General features: G+C 36.6%; 1 protein-coding gene across 1 annotated transcript in view; it reads right to left on the minus strand.

The window, feature by feature from the left end:
• LOC135686148 (ubiquitin-like modifier-activating enzyme 1) overlaps positions 1 to 8,896 on the minus strand; it is a 28,229-nt gene extending 19,333 nt beyond the window's left edge. Inside the window, exons 1-7 of the mRNA XM_065202333.2 lie at positions 8,693 to 8,896; positions 6,113 to 6,171; positions 5,598 to 5,683; positions 3,771 to 3,853; positions 3,045 to 3,179; positions 1,519 to 1,625; positions 359 to 449 (exon numbers count right to left, since the gene is read on the minus strand). Of these exons, the coding sequence (XP_065058405.2) occupies positions 359 to 449; positions 1,519 to 1,625; positions 3,045 to 3,179; positions 3,771 to 3,853; positions 5,598 to 5,683; positions 6,113 to 6,171; positions 8,693 to 8,791 (660 nt within the window). The 5' untranslated portion in view covers positions 8,792 to 8,896. The remainder of the gene's footprint in view (positions 1 to 358; positions 450 to 1,518; positions 1,626 to 3,044; positions 3,180 to 3,770; positions 3,854 to 5,597; positions 5,684 to 6,112; positions 6,172 to 8,692) is intronic.
• Positions 8,897 to 18,896: the final 10,000 nt, after the last annotated feature.

An 18,896-nucleotide genomic window follows, 5' to 3' on the forward strand; every position in this document is an offset into this window, starting at 1 on the left:
TTAAAAATTGAAGTGCCACAGAACCTTTGGTGAATTAATACGATTCCGTCGAGGTACAATGCAAAGCAAAACGATATTTTATGGAAATGATTTATGCGAAATTATCAGGGTATGAAAATGAGTACATTAAAAAAGACAGTGACTCGTGACGTTTCAAGGCAACTCTATGTTTTATCAATAGTACTTTCATGATAAAGGCTATTAAATATCGATATAGGATGCGAATAAGAAAAATTCCATCTGACTTCTTGATAAAGAAATTCAACATTTCTAAAACTCTTCAGGGTCCTTGAAAACATATTAAACAGTACTTTCACTACAGAAAATGTAGAATTTTTCTCATCATCAAAATACATACCCTGGTAACAGAGGCGATCATGTAGCTCATCGGCTGCTCTCCATTCGTGTCGTTGACAACAAACGACTCCCCAAAGTCACAGAACAGCTGCCTACAAAAATAAAGTTACACCAACATAACAAACAAGAAAAGTTCACAAACTCCTGCCATGCTACTTTCAGCTATAAGCTACTTTCAAAATCTTTTTAATGCCACATAGTCTTACATCTATAGATAAACTTCCTTCCATACTGCTACCTCAGAAAACTCCACTACAAATTCTCTTACTTTCTCTTCGAAAATTTTAGCTTAAAAACAATATACGACATCTGGATCACTTTTTATTCATGATTAGGAAGAAATTAGACAATATAACTCTGATGCAGCTATTCTAAATGGAGGAGGGGGCATAATAGATCGAGCTTGGAAGTTTTCTGAATTCAACAAATAGAGATTCAAATAAGAGCGGAAGGGGGATTTTAAATTTTGGTAGTATAGAATTTTAGAGAATCTTAAACGGGGATTAAATGAGCATATTTCGATATTGAAAAGAAAGACAACAGACATATTTGTAACAAGAATTACTGTCAGTTAAAGAAAATTATTTCCCTGAACTCTTATTCGTATCTGCATTTTTAAAAAAATAAATAGAAGGGGTCATAGCGAGCTTCCCGGGGGTTTGGAATAAAATCGAAAAATTAAAAGGCGGGACAGAGAGGGCTTTAATCGGGCGTCTAACAAGCTACTAACTCAAATCTGGCTGATGATCTTTTTACGTAACAAACAATTTAAAACACTTTTGTACTTTCAATATCCAAAAAACAACAATACCTTTAAGAGTGCTAACAATACAGGTTATTTTCTTGAAAAGCAGTCAGTCAATTTAATAGCAAACGGTTTTACAATTTCGTTGTGCAGACGTGCCCCGATTGATCACGTGAAAAGTAAGTTTTTTCTTTTTGGGGCGGATTGCGCTGCTCACGTGATAACATGCACGTGATTATTGATTGGCCAACATGATTGATTGGCAAAAGATCTTGGAAAATGGAAATGCTTTAAAAAAGAGCTACTTGCATTGCACTTCCAGATAACATTAATACGCAATTGTCTCAAATTAACCTTTATCCCCTTGAAGAAAATTTAAGGTTTTACGGTATCTTTTAGTTAGAACGCTTGCTTACCCGAAAAGTCCTCTCGTGTCGGCAATAATGAGTTTGATTCCATTGGCGTGGGTGAGATCTCCAATTCGCAGCTGCTCTTCGATGCTCGAGTTAGCCAAGACAACCACCTTGAGATGGGAATCAAAACGTCACATTAAAAAATTTCTAATATAGACGGAGTGCGGGCATGGCATAACTGTGGCAAAGCTACAAAGTATTAAATGAAAAGTGTTTGAAAACAAAAAAAATTAAAAATATATTAAAGATACTGCTAAATAAACAAGAGCCACCGATCGTACAAAAAAAAAAAAAAATTATTAAATGAGGAAGGTGTGTTCGAGGATGGCTAAAAGTTTGGAGTTTCGGACTACAGATCTAAAGTTCTAGTCCTTGACATTTACAACTTTCTACAGTTCCAGGCCTAGAGATCGCGTGGTCACATCGAGAGGAAGTACCAGGCACTACTCAATAAGCATAGCTTCTCAGTATTCTTAAAACTACAAAAACAAATTTAATGTTAACATCTTGCAGCAACTAATGGAAATTATTGTTTTTCAGTGTTTTATAGAGTGCTGGATGTCGTATAGGCAGAGCTGTACACGCTTTGATGTAAAGATCAAGATGATTCTAAGTTGCTACTCGTACTTTCACGCTTAATGCGATCATCAGGCAACTAATAAACTACTCTCTCTATTTCTTTGATTTGGATAAGTGGATTTATTTTCTTCAAGAAAGTCACCGCTCAAAAGCTTCTGAAGTAAAACAGAAAAAGGCTTATTCCACCATCTGGTTGGTTCTAGAAAAGCTGTATTGCATGTCTCGGACCTGAGGTCCTAAGGCGAAATTCATCAGCTCAAATACACCTGCGCACCAACAAGTGACCAATCAGACAAGTTTTATAACGACCAATCAATTTCGTACTGCTAAACACGTGATAGAAAAACAAGTATCCAATATTTCCATAAAGGTGGTTTTCGAGCTTTCAAACATGCCAACGAAATCCACACGATATCAACATTTTGTTTTTGATTACGGATTACACTTTGAGGAATTCAGTTGCAACACTAAGTTGCACGTTTTAAAAGCATTGAGTGATGGTAAAAGGAGAGGAAATACCTAAATATGTTGAGTCGTTATTTTCGTGCTGCAATGCTATCGGTGGACCTGACACTGATCACATGAACTCACCTCGTACTGATTTACAAACCAGCTTCCAAAAATAGCAAATTGTTAACAACAGATGCCGCTATCACATAAAACTACAGAGATCGCGCCGAAACCAAGTGAGCCCCTATAGAGAAGGCCTATTTACCACGATTCAATGGCTTTAAATTCCATCATGGACAAATAGTTTGCTTGATGATCGCTTTAAATGAGAAATGCAATGTAGCAACTCACAACCGTTCTGTTCTATATAGCAATGCGTGTACAGCTCTGCCTTTACCGAATCGAGCACCATTTGACAGACCGATAAACAGTGAGATATATAACAGGTGGATCAAACTGTTATCAAACTTGTAAACGAAACACGATTGTTATGAAGTTACCTGGTACTTTGCTAGCACATCATTTGTTAATTCCCCTTTGTGAATGCTGAGGGGAACGTAGCTATTCAATTCAGCAAGTTTAGCAATGGATGCCTCAGCTCGGTTCTTTCCAACATCTTGTTCGCTCAAATAAAACTGTCAAGATCAAAATAAAATAAGCCAGTTGCCAACTGAATATTTACAAAATTAAAAAATCAACTTATTGATGCTTAATCTGTTATTACAAAAGAGGAATCTTCACTATTTCAAAGACACTTTTATCAGATGTTACAAAAATAAAAGTCTTTAAAATTTTCTGATATTAACAACATCCAATCAAAAATTTCCTCCATTTAGGAGGCTCAGATTTGGTAGGATACAGCCAAACCTCTAGAAGCTGGTCGTTTCAGGGCCTTAAAGATTTCCTGAGAACCAAAAATCTTTATGTGATTACCTAGGTATTATCAATCTTGTGTTTGATAAAGAGTAGCATATTTAGCCATTCATATTTTGTGCTAATACAAGTAAGGTTCCTTGAGGTGCATTCTCACGACTAGACCATTTTTTTTCTTTTCTCCAGTTCCACCTAATCAAATCCTTTTAGCAATAGCACAACAACCCTTCCAAAAATGCTTCTTCGTTGATCCCTAGCAATTTCAAGGCAATTCAATTTGTTGGGTTTAATTGGCTTCAGTGTAGCTAGATATTGTGCCAACTTTAAACAAATAAATAAATAAATAAAATTACCTGAGAAGCAAGGTCCAACATTGTGCATACATCAGCATCATGAAGGGTAACAGATTTCACTCCACCAAGAATCACATTCTTTGCTATTTATTGAATTGAAAAAATTCTACATTTCTACTTTTCCGTTATATTTTAAATCATTATTAAAAAAATTATGACACTGGAAAGCTAACTATAATGAACACAGAACCAATAATTATCCTTGAAAATGTAAAAAAAAAGCTCCATTTTAGAACAATTTTCCTAACAAAATCACCAAAAGAATGCCACAAATTAAAATTGAAATCTTTACCATTTTCTGAAATTTTGATAAATTATTATATATATTTATAATAGATTATAAATAAAAAATTATAACATATTATTACAAATATAGTATTAAGACATATATTACAAATATATCATATTCCAAATATTTCATAATATAATTAAAATATTATAAATTAAGATATAATGTATTATGATTTTTCACATATATATTTATAAATATTATTGTTTTTCTCTTTTTAAACTAACTTCAGCTATTATCAATCATCATCATTTTAAACATTTAAACCTCATATATTGTATCTAGCTTTCCTCCTTATAATTTAAGAAATTAGGCTAACTGATTATTTTTTTTAAGTAAAGTAGGATTGATTCCAGCTTCTCTTGATGTTTGATTTTGGTTTGAAGAAATTTCAAGAATGAAGTTGGACTGCAATCCTGATTCCAACGTATTTTTATGGGCGTAGCCTCTTTTTCTGAGAGTCTTTAGAGCATCGCAACTCCTTCCGAAGACCTCCAGCCCTCTCTCCCAGGGCAGGGCCTTCACCAACAACAAGGCTTCACCGCTGGCTTTCGATTTGTTTAGCAACAAACTGATTAAAGTCCCAGACATTGTTTGATTCATTCTTAACTTGAGCTTTGATAAATTGGCTATGACTACATAAGGTAGCGTCTTCCCAGCATGTATGTTTCCCATTCAAATTTAAAAGGCAGTGTCATGGTATATAAATCCCGTACAAAGAAAAACAAATACATATATATATAAATATACCAGATTGCGTTGTCTATTCTGACGTGACAGTGCTCGATGTGCAAAAGCACAGAGCAATATATATAATAAAATAGAATATATACTAGAAATGAGACATGTTCTCCGTTACTCCGAGTTTCGTGCTTACGCACTCATCAGACAGACTATCTGATGAGTGTGTAAGCACGAAACTCGGAGTAACGGAGAACATGTCTCATTTCTAGTATATATTCTATTTTATTATATATATATAAATATGTATCATAGAGTTGAAGAAAATAAGACTACATGGTTTATCTCTACAAGCCTGTTTCGTGAGTAACTTTTCACGAAACAGGCTTGTAGAGATAAACCATGTAGTCTTATTTTCTTCAACTCTATGATATATCACGCTCTATGTGCTAAAGTATTGAGCACTGTGCTACGGAAGTATCAAAAGACATATTTCTATGAGTATAGAGAGGTTTAGCTGTAAGCTTCATTCTGAAGAAGCTTACAGCAAAACGCCAACCAAGTTGTTTTTCTTGAGTATCTATTTATATTTTTTAAAAAAACATGTCTCTGTGCTTTTGCACATCGAGCACTGTTTAGTCAGAATAGACAACGCAATCTGGAATAAATATAAATATATGTACATTTATCTATTATATAACTGAAATTTGATTAAATTGGGAGAACATGCCATTGATGTTCTACTGCCTCAAACAGAACATATATCTTTAAAGATTTTGACTCCGCAATATAACATTGCTTTTGGCTTTGTTGATTGCACTACATCAAGAAACCTGTTCATCAAAACAAATTCATACCTATTTCAACTCCCAAACCATTTAAGCCAGAAATCAGAATGTTTGAAGCCCCCATCTTTTTCATGGCCTCATGACCAAGCACATACCTACAAGGTTAAATCGAGAACACAATTATGTTTATGTGGATATAATGTTAATAATGGGAATTGGGACCAGAATGTAGCCTGAAACTGTTTCCAAAGAATTCTGGTAGACCATTTTTAGGTAGGCAATTATGCAATTTATGCAGACAGCTTCGTTAAAACCCTTTACTTCCATCCAGTACCAAATAAACAGGAGATGGTTGTCAATATCACTGGTTGTTGATGATCATGAATTGCAGCAATTATTCAATGATAAAGATCCTAATTATTCAATATAAATAAAAACTTATGCATTCAAAATAGACCAAAAATTGAACATAATAAGAAAGCCCTTTAACTTCACTTGTACTTTAAAGATGCTATGAAATCTGATATTTGTAAAAAACAACAAATGATCAATACAAAGTCTACTTGGAATGAAATATGACTTACAGTTGCCTGGAATACAAGCCCTCATCGATGTCTGCATCTCCTGGAGCCATGTTTGAAATCTAGATACAAATGAACTTTACACTTTAAATAACTTACAAGATATTCAAAAGGAAAAACTTACATTTCCAATCTTGATGTCTTAAATATAACTTGCAATAAATGCATGGGAAAGAAAGTAAAAAAGAAAATTGAAGCAAAACATAATTTGAAATGGCTCAACCACCTTGGCTGGTCTTTAAAGTAATCAATGGACTGAAAAACGAGATGCCAAAGTTTGTGATGTTAAGAATTGTGCAACATCACGAAAAGCAAGAACAGCTGGAAAATACTGAAGCAGGTGATAAGGCCTTCGTCTTATAGAACTCCATAAATCTGCTTGAGAAATTCCAGCCTCTGCCAATCTTCACAAAATATCAAAACTCAAAATCATTTTAAAAACTTAGTAAATATATACCCTAAATTTAAACCCTTGGCTTTGGTACTGAAATGTTTAAAAACAAATATTTCTTATCTTTGATGTTCATAAAATATTAACAAAACATTTTTTCAAACAATACAGAAATAATGAGAAGGAATTTTAGAAGTTGTTTAGAAGGTAAGATAATCCTTTTTTATCCATGATTCATGAAGTTTTCGTCCTTTTTTGATCCATGGCAGAATTTTTCATTGAAAAAATCACAAGACACAACATCAAAAGAAAATGTCAAAAAATGTAACTCTTTGGCCTATAATCACAAAATAAACTCTTTCAAAAAGTAGATAACAAAGAGTATTAAATTGTTACTCTGCTGATCATCAACTACACAACACAGCACATTATTTGCAGATAAGAATTCATTTCTTTCCATAGGGAATTTGTCATTGGGAAACGGCACAGAGGCTGAAAATACTGGTTTAAGATTTGACATGTGGCAAATAACTGACAGACTGGTGCCCAGAAAGCTTTAAGAAGTATGCTATAAATATGACTGTATGTTTTTCATTATTGTGTTAAATTGTTGGAAAGAGATAGCCCAAAAAAGAAAATTCATGAAAAAAGTTGTGTTTACATATTTGAAGCTCTGGCAATAAATCTTTTCAAATTTTGTGATAGGAGAATGAGATTTGGGACAAAAATACTGACAGAAAATGAGAGTGATTGTGCAACAAGGGCAGGACTTAAACCTGTGACCACATATGTTTGTTGTTGCCCTACCAACTGAGAAAAATGTTGAATACAGAGAGATGAGGATTAATGACGGGCCTGGCCATAAGACTTTGAGTAGGGGAGCTTTAAACAGCTTTTCAATAATTTCCAGATGAGCTACTTATAAATAAAAAAGAATAGAACAAGGCAAAATTGATTTCCTTCCAAGGCGAGCTATTCACTTTTTAGAGCAATTTAGGAGAGCAATCTGCAGCTCCCCTCCAGCACTTTAGCAGAGCCTGGAGAGATGCCATAGTTATGGCTCTCCTCAACTGGCTAGGCCTGAATGAGCATCATTCATCGACTACAATAGTTAAGGTGCTTTATCATTTGAGCAAAGAAATTTTATCCCTCTTTCTGTTTCTGATTTATTAGCTTTGATCTTAACACATTTCTTTTCAAAATGATTTTGTGTGTTTGTGACATAATAAGAACTTTTCAAAACCCTGTAAAACTTTTCATCAAATTTGACAACGAGGGTGACCATAGCTACTATAGTCCTTGAGGGTACACAAGCCCCCAAAAATCATGGAATACTTTTTTACAATTAACAATCCCTTTGCTTCCTATTAAACAAATGTGCCCCCACCCCACCCCACCCCACCCCCCATCAATAATTCTATCTCTTCTACAGTACTGACAATCTTTTCAATTTCAATTGTATTCAATATGTTATTGTTCTTTTGGAATGATCACACTTCAGGTGCCAACTGTAGCTTCTTGGAAACCACAACCTGAGATTCTGGATGTGTGCATAAAATTTTGTCACCTGCAGGCACCATTTTAATGTCTTGTATACATCTCTGGAGGTTAATATAAATGTTAGTAGACATAAATCTGTTTTTCATAGCAGAAATCTAGGAGAACAGTACAGTATGCATATTTTCAATTCCCTTTGTCCAAGTATACGACCATTCAACAAGAAAATTTCAAGCTTTCTCTAACTAAAATCTAAAGCTTCTTTTGACCAGCAAACACGAAAAACGATAACTCATAATTTTCTATGCAAGCATATTTGACCTTATATCTAGTTATGTAATGGCTGATTTTGTGACATCCCTTACACTAACAGCTCCAATATTTTTCTTGTGGAGCGAACAAGAATTTCATCTCATTTCAAAGACTTATCTATGTGGAGGGTAGCGTTATAGCAAAACCAGCACCTACACTTGAAATAAATTAAACATGTAATAAAATGCAAACCATTTTCGGGAATGGAATGGAAAGATACATATTGGGAACAAACTAGGAGCCAACCATTATGCACAACATATTCACAGTAAATTCTGCAGAGTTTTTACTTATGAATACAAAATAAAAGGACCAAAACTGATTCAATAAAGGCTAAGGTTTAGGCCTTTGTATTGCATCATAGGTTGCACTGGTAAACTCACCCCGTTTTTAAATTGCCCTGGTAGACCGTTCTGCGTTGCACAAGTCCTTGGCCTCTTGCTTGGTGGTGAGCACGACTCAGAATTGCTGTTACTTGACATCAATGAATTGAGAATATTCTTGTAAGGTGTGTGTGTCTGATGAGACGCCGTATCAAAGCTGAACAACGCTTTTCTGGCGAGAAAGAGAGAGAACAGCGAGGACCGCAGTCATGCGCACGCAAGTTTTGACATCCTTGTTACGTCATCGAAGTTCGGGGAATCTTCGTTGCGGAAAGCTGCTGACATCATCATAAAGGGACAAATTTCGTCCCTCTGCTTCCATGAAACAAAAAATGATTATTACAACTTTGCCTATTTTCTTTAAGAAACACAAGAGCTTACCTTCAGTATCAGGACCAGTGAAACCGGGGGGCTGGGGGGAGGGGTTCATGGCCTCCCCATTTTTCTGCGAAAAATGCAAAGAAACGAGTAACTGTGCTTAGTACTCCCTTAAATATGGCCTTAGCTTAAGCTTGGTTACGATTTCTATACCATAGAATAAATAGAGAAAATTTAAAATGGGAATTTTATCGAAGAGATCGGTCATTGTCCACGATGTACAGTGAGAAATACCTTGACTTAAGAAATGGATCAAGAAACCTGATCCAGGATAACTTGGTGCTAACACCAAATAATGGAGTTTCGTTTTTTTCTATGGCCTAAACGTGGCTCACAAGGTCTATTTGTTAACGGAAAATGATCTATTTGTCACAGAAAGGAAGATTTCAGCTGTTGAAAAAAAGGAACTGCTGGGAACAAATTTTAAACAAAATGACAAATGTTTTTTCAGCAGATTTGTTCCTTTTAAGTATCATCAAAAAAGGTTCAAAGTCTGATTGTATCGACAATCCATTCATGCTAAGAAAGGGAAGATTTAGACGCTATTATGAATTCTATTCAAACTCGTTTTGACCAGCCCGATAATTTAAGATCAGATTTTACAAAATAACATCCCAACTGTACAAAATTGCATAGTATCTGTTTCTAGTCGATAGTTCTTCTATTGAAATAAATTGTGTTTCATTTATTTTTCTTATTTGGTTTCTTTTTAAGTCTAAAAAAGGTTTGATCAACATCTAGATTAGAAATGTTATTTTAAAACTTTGCAAGACCTTTCCTTTTTCGTGTCAACATTACCATTGACGAATCTAATGCGACCTCTTGATAAAACAAAGCTTGAAAATTTTGCCTCGGATTTTCCTTCCGTTAAAATCTATTCCAAGAACAGTTTCTGGCCGTCTTTAAAATGCCATCATCATCATCATCATCATCGGTCGGGCGCGCCCGAACCAGCAACAACAGCACCCCAAACCTGTTGCTGTCGCTCATAGCACTCTGGAGCTCATCGATGCCATGTCCTGTCTCTTGCATGAGAAGAGTGGCGAAGTCAAGTGATGGTCTGCCAGGGCCCTTATGGCCATGAGATGGTCTCCAGAGCACAAGGTTGGCTGCCACTTCGTTGCTCATCCAGCAATGTCCAGCAATTCTGAGTCTGCTGGCCCTAATCGTACTGGAGACCCTTAGGAGATACCAAATTTTTAAAAAAATCCAACCATGATGGCGGGCTTTCCTGGACCGTTTCGAAACTTTGACTTTGTGGTCCCTCTACCTTCAAATACGTTTCGTCGGCCCTGGTACCCCAGTTTGAGTAAAATATTTTTATCATTAGTAAAAGTTGGTGTGTTGTCCTATGACTCTCGAGAACAGGTAATGGAAAAAAAGTTCTTTTTTTTACGTTCAGGTATTAAAGATTTAACTGGATTCTCTCTAATTCAAATGTGAAAACCATAAATGACTGTGACACTGAAATGGAGTGTCCCAAAAAAATTAAGTGGCTTTTCGAAATTATTTTGTAATTAACAATAATTATTTTCCTTAGATTAAGAGTCATTCAGAAACAGATTCCTAAAATACCAAAGCAAACATGGTCACATTTTAAACCGGGGAGCCCTAACTTTGAACCGAAGACACCGGATAGTATAATTTCAAATGGGAAAATAAAACAACATAAACATGGCATGCGCAATTGACCTGCATCAAATCTTCCTTTAGCACATTGGCATTGACACTGACTGCACATTATACAATTCGCGACTATTCAAACATTGGCAAACAGTAAACAGAAAGTTTCAAAAAATAGCACACAAATTTTTCTGGATCTTTCATCTAAAAAAGTGCATGGACAAAAGATAGGAACTTGCATTCACCCCTTGTGCGCATTGTTTCTTATAGGCCGAGCAGGATATTTACTGCGAAATTTTCTTCCTTCTGCGAGTCCGCAAAAGCCCCAATCGTAAAACTACATGTGGAAGGACATTCTTCAATCCCCAATAGAAGTATCATAATTTTCTATATCATGCTTAATTATTGTTTATAACCCGCAAAATACATTTTAAATCCCCAGGTCCTTAAATCTCTCATGAGCTTCGGTCAGTGGCGGCTCTTGCTAATGGGCATCTGGGGCAATGCCCCCTCAAAAAGATTCAAAGGAAATCTATGATATTCATATTTAATTTTGAAGATAGTCTTACTGTGGTTAATTATATAAGTTTGTATCTCTTCTAGAAAAAGCTCCTTGCTATCCCATCTCGTCCTTAGCCTCGCTTCTGATTTTCAAATTAGCCCCGTCTCGTCCTTAGCAACATTTTGATGTATAGTTTTCGAACTTTTGCGCATGGATAACTACGCGCAATTTTTGGGTCAAAATATCGGCAAAGTGAAAATCTTTGGTACGTTTGAGTCATAGATAGAGTACAGCAATACTAAAAAATTCAAGCTATGTTCACATTGCTCCGTATTCGTTTTTATCCGTTTTCATATCAATCCATTTTACCTGTTCACACTGCTCCGAATACATTTGAAAACGGTATGAAAACGATGAAGCGTTCACATTGCTCCGCTCTGGATAAAAAGGAAAACGCTACGAACTGACAGACCTTGCGATTGCTAATAAACTTTTCAAACAACTCACTGCCACTAATATTCCTCCAAGCAGTGTTCTTACTAACTTCGAGTGTATCAGCCATGTTAAGAAAATTTGTTCAAATTGGCGCGGTCAAAGCATCTTGCTGTGTTGTTGTTGTTGTTATCGCTTTCAAAAGTATCCGGTTTTCGGTGTTCACACTGCATTTTGCGTTTTCGAAAGTCTCCGTTTTTAAAAGTATCCGTTTTCAAAGTGCGTTTTCAAAAGTCTCCGTTTTTACAGCGGAGCAGTGTGAACGCAAGGCACAAACGGATACTTTTTTATCCTTTTTCATTGGAATCCGTAGCAATGTGAACGGGGCCTCACTTTAGGAGTGGTTTTATATTTCACAGGTTTTATGGATAATTTTGAAAAAATAGGGTTTTCTTAACTTTCTGCAAAGCAAAGATAAAAAAATTACGGCGATGCGTGCCAAAGTACAGGGCGGGCAGCTTATCAAATGTCCAACTCGCACTTACAAACTTTTTCGTATGGATAGAAACTTTGACAAGCTAATAAAATGATAACCGACTAACGACTAAATGATAAATTTTGATGATTCTCGTTCGCTGGAAAATGAACTGTCTTAAGTAATTTTTACTAAAGCAATTCTCCTATTTGTACTGAAAATTCCTTTATTTTTGCAAACAGATTGCAGCAGTTAAAAACAACTGATACCATTTTGCCGTGGTCTTGAAAATAGAATGATTTTGCGTTACTTCCAAAGCCAGGTAACCAGCAAAATAATAGTCAATTGCCCCTCTTCTCATCTTTGGATTTCTTTTTTGCATGTAAAAAAGATCTGGAGCTCGTTGTGAATTTCAGTTAACGATTCTTCTGGAGGGAAATTTGACACATGGTCCAATTCTACCAAAGGAGAGTCTTGATTTTTTTATTAGTATCAACAAGAAATCTTGAAATCATCGACTTCTGTAAAAAATTATATAAACGCGTGTGACAGAGAAGCTCCTCCAGTTTGCGTTTGTTTTTTCTTTCTCTTTCTTCTTTGCGCCTGACATTCTATACATGGGCTCCGACAAAGGTTGAAAAGTGCGGGGGCCAAGGGAAAATTTAACACCCATAACAAAAGATTTTGAAAAAAACTCTATTGTTTTGCAAAAAAGTGGGGGGCCAAGGACCCCCTTCCCCCCCTTCGTCGGAGGCCCTGCTATAGGTAAATTCCCTGCAGACTTACAGTCAAATAATTTGCTATAGGTTGGATTGCAGGGGAAAGTTTGAAACACTTTTGGTACCGGGGTTTGCAAACTTGTGACCGGGGAAACTTTGAAACACTTTTGGTACCGGGGTTTGCAAACTTGTGACCGACGACTTTGATCGAGGTCATCTATACCGGGGACAGTTATTTTGTCCCGTGGAGAGTCTTGCCTTGGCCGGGGCAGGATTTTGCCCAATTTATTTCAGAGGGGAACTCGCCGGGGCAGGATATGCCAGGGCACTTGGGCTCTGTTTATATGGAGAAAATAGCCTCGGCTACCCGATACTATTTTTTTGGTGAGGCTATTTTCAGGCTTTGTTCATATGAGAGAAAAATAGCCTCGGCTTGCCGGGGCTGTTTCAATTTGGCGCCAAATTTGACTACTGATAATAGGTTTTGAGAATGACTGGCGTGCTTCTGCTACTTTCTGTTTTATCCTAGTGTACCCAGTTCTTATCAATTGACGTTCTTCTTTGCTTTATTTTTCGTCAGCTGCTTTTTCAACGGCTGTCATTTTAGAAAGAGGTTCGAAAGGAGATGTCTCTTCCGGTAGCTCAAAGAATCGATCATATATTTTCACCATTTCTTTGCGAATATATGTATTTTCGAATACGTGTATTTCCGTCATCAAAATCTGTGTTTTTGTATGCACATTTGTTTTTATAATCCAGCAAAATGTCAATGAGTTCCTTTATCACTTTGGAGCTCCATCAAAAAGACCTTTTTTCGATTGTCCTGGAGCCTGATTTTACTTCATCTTCTTCCGCTTATCTGGTTTGGGCTACGCACGAGAATAATTATTTGCGCTAGCGCAAGATCTACAATTTTAAGTCGGTGAAGTGAGGCTATTTTCTTTGGGTTTATAAGAGAAAAAATAGCCTAAATATAAAAATAAATTTGTTAAACTCAACTGCTGGGTGAAGATCGGTGAAAAATTTGCATGTAAATAATGAAATAAAGTAATAAATAATGTTGATAGCAAGATCTTTTAAACTGCCAATCTCACCTGAAAAAGGATTCTCTGTCACTTAATCGAAGCTCCTTGGTCAGTGTGTGGAATGCTCCAGGCTGGGAACTTTTTGAAAATTTCTCTTACCCAGAATCGATGTCTTCTTTTTGGCCTCCTGTTTAAAACGCGTCTCAACAAGGATAGGACTAAAAACTTGCAAGTTTGAAACAGAAATTTTGAGTTTAATGCAGCCATGTTGACAAATTGAGAAATTGTGAATTTACGCGCCAATTGCAGGACATTGCTCGCGCGCAATCTTAATTGATAGGCCCAGATCTCTGGTCCGCGTTGTACTGGAATCGAGCGACCCTCAGCGACCAAATGGAGGCAAACTGTTGCTGGAGTCGCTGGGGTCGCTGAACTCAGTTTTCGGCGACCCGACGACCCCAGCGACCTCGGCAACTTTTATGGAAACCAGGCTTTATAATAGTGTATTATCTTCATCGTAAATTATTCAAAAACAGTATCAACATGACGTATTATTGACAAATTGTGGTATTTGTAGCGGGTAAATGGATAGCTTAGTTTAATTAATTACCACGAATGAAACTAGGTAGCACAAACCTTGATCTATATTGTTATTTGTTTTGGTTAACCTTAGCTTGAATTGGTTCATTTATGTCAACGCGGCATTGGTTCTATAGGACATTGATGCACTTAAAGGCAATGAATGACACGGGTCACCGGTTTTGTGGGACATTGATTCAATTGTTAATGTCTGATAAGCAAGGATGTTAGACATGGAATTTTTAACAAAAATCGAGCAAAGTGCCTTACCTTAGTTTTTGCTCTTGATTCGGGTACTTTAAGTCTTGCCTAGTATTTTAAGCCTTGGATACATTTTTGCAACACAATAGAAATCACGTGATCGATGACGTCATTTTCCCCGGTCATTAAAATTTTTAATTCTCTTTTTCGAAAAATCGCTCAACCATCTTGTTTGGCATTGTAATAGGAGCAAAAAGTTCTAAAGAATAAACTCTATCAGACCTGCAGATAACGAGTTATTGCTATTTAAAGTTTGCATGACGTCATCAAAATGGCGGTTTTGCAGTTTTCAAGCACGTGGAATTCAAAGGCTCATGGTCATAATTTAGGTTGCTTTACCTCGATTTTGAAGTTTTTTGACCTTTGTGTTATTCGGCAACTCAATAATGTCATTTGAGCTGATATTATTGCACGCCTGGGAAACTAAGTATTGAACAAAATGCAAGCAGAAGGAAAATGTTCTAGTAAACATTTTTCTTCAAAGAAGCTATACTGAAGAGGAGCTTTCGTCAGCAATGAAAGACCGTCGATTCGTCAGCATTGTCGCTCGGCAATGAACTCCAATTTCTACAGCAGCTAGAGAGTGCAATATTAAATAGCACTTACATGCCAAGCATGACTTCATACCTCTTGCACTCAATCATCACAATTACAGGCGATGTTGCAGTTATCAGAATGTCTGTCGAAGCAGAGGCGGACTGGCTAATTTTTTTGGCCTGGGCAAATTTTGATCAAACCGGCCCACAAAAATAGCAAATAAAAAACTCTTCGGAAAATGCAAGTAAATGTTAGTCTGTAAGGAAAACAAGTTTTTAAATTCAGTAATTTTGTGCATGGATGAATGCTGGTTAACAGAACATGTTCAGTAAGTCATTTGCTAACTAAATAATAAATAAACAAAAATTTTGACTCATTGGTTTGACTTTCTTTCTAAATACAGTAAACTATTTGTTGATAATGTGATCGTTCTAGATGTCATCTAACAGGTGTTTTTCTAAGAACATCAACATGAAGGACTCTAGGTTTGGCTGCGAAAAGTTACCACGTAATCTGTTCTTTATATATTTAAAGTGGAAAAGCTTCACACTCAACTTGTGACAAATAATTTTCTATTCCTCCGGAAAACCACAATGATTTTCACAGCAGCCCAAAAATATCGATTTGTCAATTTCTGACCCCAAAAAGAAAACGGGCACCCCTGTTGAAATTATATCGTGTAGCACCATACCCCTGTTTTGCTTGATAAAAAAAGCTTTGTATCGTAGCTGAATCCTTTTTTAAGTCTCGCAGCTTTTCCTCGCGAAATTTCTGTGCACCACCTTTGATTGAAGTCTTCTTGCTCTTCCCTTGTTCTACGTATGTCCTCTTCATTACTTCACATCACAGAGCAAATCGCTTAGTGAACTCTAATTTTTGGACTTTTAAATTTATTACATTTAGCAATAGCTTGTGCTTAGGGAAAAACATGACCAGCTTCAAGCAAAAGCTAAGTAAAAAGACATCGGAGCAGGTTAAAATCTTAAGCCCCGGCAAAACGACTGGACATTATCACTGAACATGGACTGGACAAATGTCCAGCGTAAATGTTGCGTCGTTTTGCCACCTTGTCCAGTCTTCTTCAGCGATGTTGAATGTTGTTCAGTCGATTTTGAAGGCAGCCAAAAATGTTCAGTGACAGGATTAAATTTTTTTTGTTCACTGATGTTATACAGAAATTGTTCAGTCGTTTTGCCACTCTACTGAACATTGTCCAGTTCGCGCACGCGCAATCGATTAATGGTTTGGATTTGGCGTCAATTTATTTCCCATATTCAAATCTTCAACAAACTTTCCTAGTCAACACCGCGAACGAAATGGAAACAACGTAAAAATTCAATTCGACCAATAGTAGAAAAAGGCATTCCATTAATAACGATGAGTCTTCTGATCAGATTAGCTTTAGTATAAGGAAAGCGATGCCAGAGAGCACGAGGACGGTGATTTTGATGAACCTAGCAGTCCTAGCCACTTTTCAATAATACACTTTAATTCATACGATAACACGGTTAGGGCCATGAAAAGTGTATTTTCAAAGGTAAAGAGATGCCCTGTTGCCTGTTTTTCAACCCGCATTCTTTAACAGATAAAAAGTTCACTGGACAATGTTCAGTCGTTTTGCCATAACCAATATTTTCTTGATGTCCATACTCTGAACAAGTGAGCAATGTCCAATGTGTGACCAGTGCAAATGTCCAGTCGTTTTGCCGGCGCTTTATGTATCGCATTGAAACAGGGATGTTACAGTATAATATGTCGCCAAAAAGGAAATACCGTCAAGAGTAAATATAACAAAATGTCAATAACATGTTCCCTGAAGAAGTGTGTTTGGGCTGCGGTGCAAAAATGAATTCATAATTTTGATGGTTTTGGAATACTCGCATGTATATTTACTCTTTCCCACAAAGTCTCTGAAAATTCAAGGCAAACAGATTAACGCGTGGGTATACTTTTTTGCCTCGCATTCACTTTTTAAGCTAAAATATTTTTTTGCACTTTTATCAACCGGCCCTTTAACCGACCGGCCCTTCGGGCGATCGCCCGAATAGCCCGACCAGCCAGTCCGCCCCTGTGTCGAAGTCAGTTGAAGGAAACGATGCATCTAGCTTTCTGAGATCGGAAAGTTACGGGAAAGAGTGCAAGTATTGCTCGCAAGCCATATTCCAAAATTTCAAAACGAATTGTTCAATAGAGAGACAAAAATTACATCAGGTCCTTTTCGACACAGCTTCATACATGGAAGTTTATACATGCGTTAACACGATTCATACTCATTGCGTGATCAGTGTAGCTCTTGGAAAGAAATTATAAACATATCAAGACAGCTTCGAAAGATAACGAGTCAACAAAGAAAAAATTTTTCGATCGTCTAGCTCATTAAAAGTACAAAAAGCTTTTTCACTCTAATAAAGAAGTGAGCTTGAATATAGAAGCCGGTGCCGCTTTCTATTGCAACACGTTCGGACTGTTCCGTGCATCATCAAAATATAAATGTAAGATGCAAAATTAAAATAGCCTGTAAAGAGGATTGCGAGGGTTGTGCAAAGCGAGGATAGGATGTTATGCCTTAAGTATTCTTCATTGTCATAGAGGAACAAACATACAGAGTCTAAAGAAATAGATCTTTGTTCTTGTTTTCATGTGTTCTTAAAGACGTAGACATTCGGCTTGTGCTTCATGCAGTAATGCAAGAATCAGATGTAGTCAAAAAACATTGATGTTCTTGTGCTTTTAATTTGGGCGTATAAACACACAGGTTTAACAATTATAACCATGAGAGATTCGTCAAAGTTGGAAGCATTTGCAGAAGCCTCGACAAGTAACTGTGTTCTTCCCTGCCAGCATTCCATGCTATCACAGGGTGCGATAACACATCCTACTTCTACAGGGCTGGGAAACTTATTAACGACGATTTAAAATATCGGCATATTGAGAACTTGGCTATTTCCTAGAAATTTGCTAAGAAAGCCTTGGATGGCGCACGGGAGTTCATTCGAACGGATGTATACAGTGACAAAAAAGTGAATTCTAAAACAATAAAATTCTATGAACAGATGAAAGAGAAGACATGTCTTTCTCTATTCAAACTCGCTTTATCAATTGGCGGAAAGAAACTATGTGGACCTTTAATGACCCTTTGTTGAAGAAACATAGGAACAGGTTGTTGCCTTGATGGTCATATTCTATGACACGCTTCTGCTTACCAGTTGTGATGCCTCTTAATTGTCTGGTGGGAAAAGGATCAATGCCAACGGGGCGAAACTTAGATTTGAGGGCCGATTCGTGCCTTGGGTACAATTTCTTGTCGTTCTTCGTTGACTTGTTTAACTTCAAAGCTGCCTTGATATGTAATTCCTTTCCAAGAGCTACACTGATCACGCAATGAGTATGAATCGTGTTAACGCATGTATAAACTTCCATGTATGAAGCTGTATCGAAAAGGTCCTGATGTAATTTTTGTCTCTCTATTGAACAATTCGTTTTGAAATTTTGGATTATGGCTTGCGAGCAATACTTGCACTCTATCCGGTAACTTTCCGATCTCAGAAAGCTAGATGCATCGTTTCCTTCAAATGACTTCGACAGACATTCTGATAACTGCAACATCGCCTGTAATTGTGATGATTGAGTGCAAGAGGTATGAAGTCATGCTTGGCATGTAAGTGCTATTTAA

Source organism: Rhopilema esculentum, chromosome 6 (genome assembly GCF_057945365.1).
Source record: "Rhopilema esculentum isolate cy_ngs chromosome 6, ASM5794536v1, whole genome shotgun sequence".
NCBI classification, from domain to species: domain Eukaryota; kingdom Metazoa; phylum Cnidaria; class Scyphozoa; order Rhizostomeae; family Rhizostomatidae; genus Rhopilema; species Rhopilema esculentum.